The 6,724-nt window shown below is 38.7% G+C and overlaps 1 protein-coding gene across 1 annotated transcript; it reads right to left on the bottom strand.

Moving 5' to 3' along the window:
- Positions 1 to 4,402: 4,402 nt before the first annotated feature.
- On the bottom strand, positions 4,403 to 5,383 carry LOC128565998 (olfactory receptor 51F2). The gene has a single exon (XM_053562886.1). The coding sequence runs from the start codon at positions 5,351 to 5,353 to the stop codon at positions 4,403 to 4,405; it is 951 nt and encodes a 316-aa protein (XP_053418861.1). The 5' UTR covers positions 5,354 to 5,383.
- Positions 5,384 to 6,724: the final 1,341 nt, after the last annotated feature.

The raw sequence follows: 6,724 nt of genomic DNA on the forward strand, positions 1-6,724 counted from the left end.
GAACATGAAATCTTGAGCTTACCTCAGGAGCTAGCTACTTCCAGTGCTGCACTGCTAATCTTTCAGTCTCATTTTCCAGTCACTGTTGCAACAACCAGACCCGTCTAACCACTGGATGTCTCAACAGAGTAAGAACCCATAAACATCTCACCTTGAGTCTATTCTATACACCGCTTGATTTTTTGCCCCTGGGCTGACACTAAGCCATGAGATATCTACAGGTACTGGTTTGGTATTCATGCATGTACAACCCTGAAGTATGGGGGAATTAAGAACTCATTATGTATTCTTTGACAAGTGATAAATGAGTTACATTGTTTCCTTCTTGAGTTTCTGGGGTGGACTACCCTGAAACATTTAATAAAGAGTTTAAGATGGTCCTAAACAGGATTGAGCAGCATGATATCTGTGTTGGGCTCTATAAATATTTCTTCGGCCAACCGGTTTTATATTAAGACCTGTCAGTAGAGGGCGGTAGAAGCACACTGAAAGAAGTCTCACCGTGGTTTGCGGGCCAGACTCCTAAAGAGCATACTTTCTCTCTATTGCTTGGCCCTATGTGGTTTCTCTAGGGCTCAGTTCCAGCGGTGCATAGCTTTCTTCAGCACTGCACCACTGAGCTTGATCTCTAGCTCTGCACCAGGACACTATGGCAGGAGCCCCAGGCAGAATGCACCAGCACAGCAGCCAAAATAGCATCTGTTACATCTTCTTCTCCTTAGCCCTTCATATGCAATCAGGAGGCTGTGGGACCAGCCTTCTAGCAAGGTGGCCACCCACTGTCATCCTGGAAAGCAGCCTGGAGCACCCCAGCCTAAGCCACACATGGAGCTACACTATACACCTGGAGAGAGCAGCCTCTCCAGCCCCGAGCACAGCAGTGCCCAACAGCCAGAAGCCAGCAGCTTCCCTGACTTCTAGAGAGTTCTGTGATTCAGTGACTTACTGTGGAAGGCCTTCCCTGGAGCTATCAGTGGGCAAATCTATGGCAGGCCTCACTAAGGAGCCACTCTAGAGGTATCACAAGCAAAGAAGAAGGAGAGGAGGCCTCCTCGTTGGGCACTTTATCTCAACCCCTCAGGTAGTTTTTGCTCTTTATACTTGCTTCTACTATAATTTTTTTATAATCATCTTTTACTAGCCATTTTCCCCACTACTTTAGCTTCCTATTAATATTTATATTAATCATTAAACCTTTCTGTTCAAATAATTGAATGGTTTCTTGTCTTCTGATTAAACCCTGATTAACACAATATCATACTCAATAAGGTCTTCACATCACCTTATCATCCTCCCTCTTTGACTTTAGTTGTACTTTATTCACATTATCAGTAACACAGTCAATTGACAGCTGAGATCCCATTGCCAGTGGGCAGAAGGCTGACAATAATCCTTGAAATGACTTCTAAGACAATCACTCAGGATTGACTGAATGAGGTTCAGGTGAAAGATAAGGCATTAGGTTATAGGGTTTCTATGGATCTTGAACATAGTCTTTTATTTGTACCTAAAAACATTAATTTTAAAGATTATGAAATAGGCCAATTTTATTATGTGCATCACAAATGTTGAAATAAGAACTGATTAGATAAAGATATCAGCTGACAATGCTGAGAATGTTAGGAAAGTCAAAGAACTTCTATTCAAAATAATTAAGGAAACCCTTGCCTCTGTCAACCATAGATTATATATCTCAAAAATCATATATCTCATATGTCTCAAAAACTTAGGGAGAGAATGAAGGGCAGCAGAGAATCAAGGCAGACTGGGTGCTCAGTGTGACAGATCTTCTGTGATAAAGTGAAAGCACTGAAGAAGGCTGGAAATACTAATAAAATAATGGCCAAATGGAGATATTCACACTTTCAGAATGTTGGCATTTGAATGAATACGGAAATCTTGACACCTTGCAATTTTCTATGCCAGTATAAGCAACTCCTTCTTACTTTTCAGAGGAGATTAATTTATTTTGTCTGGAGGCCTTACACAATCCAAAACTTGGAAAGCTGCCTCACAAGTAATACCTTCCATTCACCATTACTGCTCTATCACTTCTGGTTGTGCCCAAGACAATAAACCATCATGTCTCAGCAAACCCTGAGAAGGGAAATATTAACCTTCTGGGAGGAAATAGCTTATCCACTGAAGGTACTGCAGAGCCTACCTAATTGTACTAAATGGAATCAAATGAATACAAATAGGAGTTAATCTTGAAAGTGTTAGATCCAGACAGCAGAGGAAATGGGTAGTAATATGAATATGAATTGCCTTAAAACTGTATTGGCAGGAAATCACTTATGCACAATTTTGTGCTTAAATATTATATCAAGGATACCTGGAAATTGTGCAAATGCACTGCTGACATGGATGTTTAAAACTTGACATGATGGTAACCTAGGGAAAATCAGGTGGAGATAGCAAATATGGTTGGCATAACATAAACTTACAAAATTATCACGGAGGTAGACTTGTTAGATTGTATTTAATATATATAGGACCAGAGAATTTACCACATGATTATTTACTCTGAAGAAGAGAAGGACACTTCTTCACTCAGGTAATAAAGGATGAATATGTAAGAAGAAATCTGGTACATTTTAAAGTTCAGCAGTTACAGTGCTTTGTAGGCTAGACTTAGCAATGAAATATGTTTCTATGAAACTGGACTCTCTACCTAACAATGAGGATGAAGGTATTTTGAAATGACTTACAGTTTTAACAATCAGATGTAAGGTGGATATGATTACTGCAAGGATGGCAAGGCTAGAATGAGAATCAGAGAATCTGCTGCAACAGATACAAGAGATGATAGTCCTGCAGACAAACTAAGTGAACAATTGACTAGGATGTTACTCAACATACATTTAAAAGAAAAATAGCTGAGCACCAGCCTGACATTAGCCACATAATCAGAAGTTATAGTCGCTTAGCCTGTTTTGGTATGTAGGTCACTTCAAGTATATACAGCTCATTAACTGAACATGAACCTTGTTCTCCTCCATGAAGTACACTGCAATGTCACTGCCAGTATGCAGTAAAAATTATTCATGTTTTTCCCAAATCAACCTATAGGCATTTACACATATAAGTATTCATTGAAGAAAGAAGAATACCCAGACTCTCTGAGCACTATTAAATATAGGCTGTATCTCACTGACAATAGGCACCCAGTTATATCATCATGCTCTTCTTTGATTAATTTATTAGACTATTGATACAATGTGATTAATAGAGTTTTGGACAAAATTTATCTCATAGCACAATAATTTTTCAGCTCTACCTGTGGTTATTCATTAGATTATACAGATTAATTGTATAACTAAGGATAATACACCAAAGATAATTCACTTTCAAAGTACTCCCCTTAACCATCTGGTGACTGCAGTGATATTCAGCAGTGAGGTATGTAGCACTTTTTCTAGGATGAGATCACAAACTTAATTGTTTTACCTCATACATGAACTACTGGATTTTGCTGAAAGGATTAGATGGTTGGGCAGGGCAAGTAACTAGCAACTTTAGAAGAAGGAAGACAAGAAAGTCTATATGTGACATGTATATTAAAGCGGACACAAAGGATGAATATCTTTGTGTCTCATATTAGTACTCACTGGATAGTACCCACTTCATAGGAGGAACTCAAGAACCAGGTAGAAAGTGCCTGCATGTAAATATCAGCCAGACTTTGTGCCACCATTGCGAGTCCAGCAGCATCATAAATGGTGTCACAAAAGTGGAACTAGAGATAAACGTGAGCCAGAATTATGGGTCTCCTTTACCAAAGCTGATATTAATAAGAGGTTTGGAAAATAGCATTGTCCTCACTCCTAGGATAGGAGCCATAGTAACTGATGCTGAACACTTGACATAGCATTTTGCATTTACATTTAGATACATTAAAAAGGGCAAAGTAGTTCCATTTACATTAGACCCATTGACGTGCATTTTAGGATTCATACTATAGAATGTCTGTTTTGGAAGCATGCAGAGAATCAAGAGTTTAAAATAAACGTCTAATTAAAGTGGTGTGTGTGTTTGTTTGTTTTGTAATTCAGAAAATAACAATTAGCTTACTGAGAAAGTTTCCCACATTATATCTGGACTTTTATAATTCTATGCTGAGTCTGAATTAACATTTTATGTAGCTCTCCTACTGCTTGGAAATATTAATAGTTATTTATATAGGTTATCTCACATTATGTTGAAAACAAAATCATAATTTAGTTGGCAATGATAACAGATTTACTTCCAAAGAAACTGACTGAGCAAATATCATACAACCTGTAAGTGGCATAATTTGGATTATTGGAGGCCTGTGTAGGCACTTCAGATACAATTACCACATTCTAGCAGAGCATTTATTCATAAATGGCTTTTATCTCTACTCTGAGGTAACTAATGATTAGATATGGAGCTGCTTCTGAATTAAAACTTTGATAATGGCCTTTCGAATCTGTTTTGTCTTTACACTGTAGATGATAGGGTTGAGTACAGGAGGGATGAGCAGGAAGACGTTGGCCATGAGAGTGTGGACAAATGGAGGTGCCGAATGGCCATAGCGATGGACAAGAGACAAGCTGATGAGAGGGATGTAGAAGATGGCAACAGCACTGATGTGGGATATGCAGGTGTTGAAGGCTTTGTGCCGCTTTTCTGAGGAAGCAATGCGGAGGACAGATTGGATGATCAGGATGTAGGAGAGCAAGATGCAAGGGCAGTCAAAGCCTGTGGTGGAGAAAAGTGCAAACAGACCTAGGATGCTGTTGATTCTGTTGTCTGTGCAAGAGAGTTGGATGAGATCAACGTGGTAGCAGTAAGAGTGTGAGAGGACCATGGAACTGCAGAAGGACAGCCTCCTGACGTAGAGCACAACCGGCAACATGACAGCAACATTCCATATCAGCATGCTCACCCCGATCTGGGCAATCCTGGCATTAGTGAGGATGGTAGTATATCTCAGTGGGTCACAAATGGCCACAAAACGATCAAAGGCCATGGCCAGCAGAACACCAGACTCCGTGAAAGTAAATCCATGGAGAAAGAACATCTGGGAAATGCAGGCATTTAAGTTGATCTCTCGGGCTTCAAACCAGAAGACACCAAGCGTAGTAGAAAGTGTGCACAAGGACAAGCTCAGGTCTGTGGCTGAAAGCATAGAGAGGAAATAATACATAGGCTCGTGGAGGCTCTGCTCACGGAAGACCACAAACAGGATCATGCTGTTTCCAGAGAGAGCGATGACATACAAAAGACAAAAGGGGATGGAGATCAAGACCTGGGCTGCTTTCAGACCTGGAATGCCGGTCAGGAAGAAGATCAGAGGCGGAGTGTTGGTATTGTTGAGGACCAACATAGTGAAGGACTGAGAAGACAGGGATACTTGAGTAATTGAATGCAACACATAATAGCTAGCTTATCACTGTCTTAGAACATCTTTCCAACACTCCAAGATTCCCTGAATTGCTATTTCTTGTTTTCTAAAATCTGTACCATTTTCTGAGTATCCTGGAACTTCAAACTTCTCTCTCAGACTCTCACTGTTTCACATTTATTGATAAAAGAGAATTGCCTGAATTGTGCCACAAACATCACAATTAAACCACCTCTGCCAATAAAAGTCTCTGGTAAAATACTTAAACCATTTATTATAAGTTTGGTTACTAATACTTATTGAAAATAAACTAGTAATTCTGGAATGAAACACCAAACAAAGTCACATTTGAAATGTGAACACTGTTAGGCTTCCCTGGGAAATATTCAGAAGAATGCCAAAACACCCCTCAGATACTCATGTCTATATTTGTGACAATAGGGCTGTCTAAAAAAAATCTCTAAGAAAAATAAGTATTGATCCCATTGGTTGAGAGCTCTCTTTGTTGTTAATATTTTATATGTATTATATAATTTCATCTGTACATCAGCTCCAGGATATAGGTAGTACATTAACTCAATCAACAATGTTATCTTTATAAAGCACTAACTATTGAGAGAAATCACAAATACAAGAAAGTTGGAGAAAGAAAAAGAGAGACAGAGAGAGGAAGTAAGAGGAGGAAAAGGAAGAGAGGAAGAGAAGGGAAGAGAGGAAAGAAAAGAGGAAGCAGGAAAGGAAGGAAGGAAGGGAAATATGACAACAACAAAACTATGGTAGAGAAATAAAATTTTAAATATAATGGAATGATATGTAAAAATACAACAATATATTTAGTAATGTACATAAAATATATAATTTTATAGGAAAACTTCTATTACCAAGTTAGGCAAAGAAATAAAATCTATCAGATAAGAAATGGTAATGACAGAAAACAAATATTACTGATGAAATGAATAAAGAGCATGTGCTTTGATTTGTGAGTTCTACCAAACTTCAAGTAAAGTAATAAAGAGCATTTCTTTCAAAAATTTATCTATCCCAGAAGAGAGGGAGGTATATTGCCCAGTAGGGGTCATTTGGGAATATCTGAATACATTTTTGGATGCTGCATCTAGGATGGGAATGTTACTGACATCTGATAGGCAGAGGCCAGAGGTCCTGCTATACATCCTGAAATGCTCAAGGCAGCCCCTTATGGCAAAGAATTATCCAGCCCAAAATGTCTATAGGGCCAAGATTAAGAAATTCTATTCTAGAGCATATGAAAAGATGGAAAGTTATTTATGTAATTACTTATGAAGACAGATACAAACATGATTAAGTTATTAGCAAGTCAGATGCAACCTATGC

Source organism: Nycticebus coucang, chromosome 14 (assembly GCF_027406575.1).
Source record: "Nycticebus coucang isolate mNycCou1 chromosome 14, mNycCou1.pri, whole genome shotgun sequence".
Taxonomy (NCBI): Eukaryota; Metazoa; Chordata; class Mammalia; order Primates; family Lorisidae; genus Nycticebus; species Nycticebus coucang.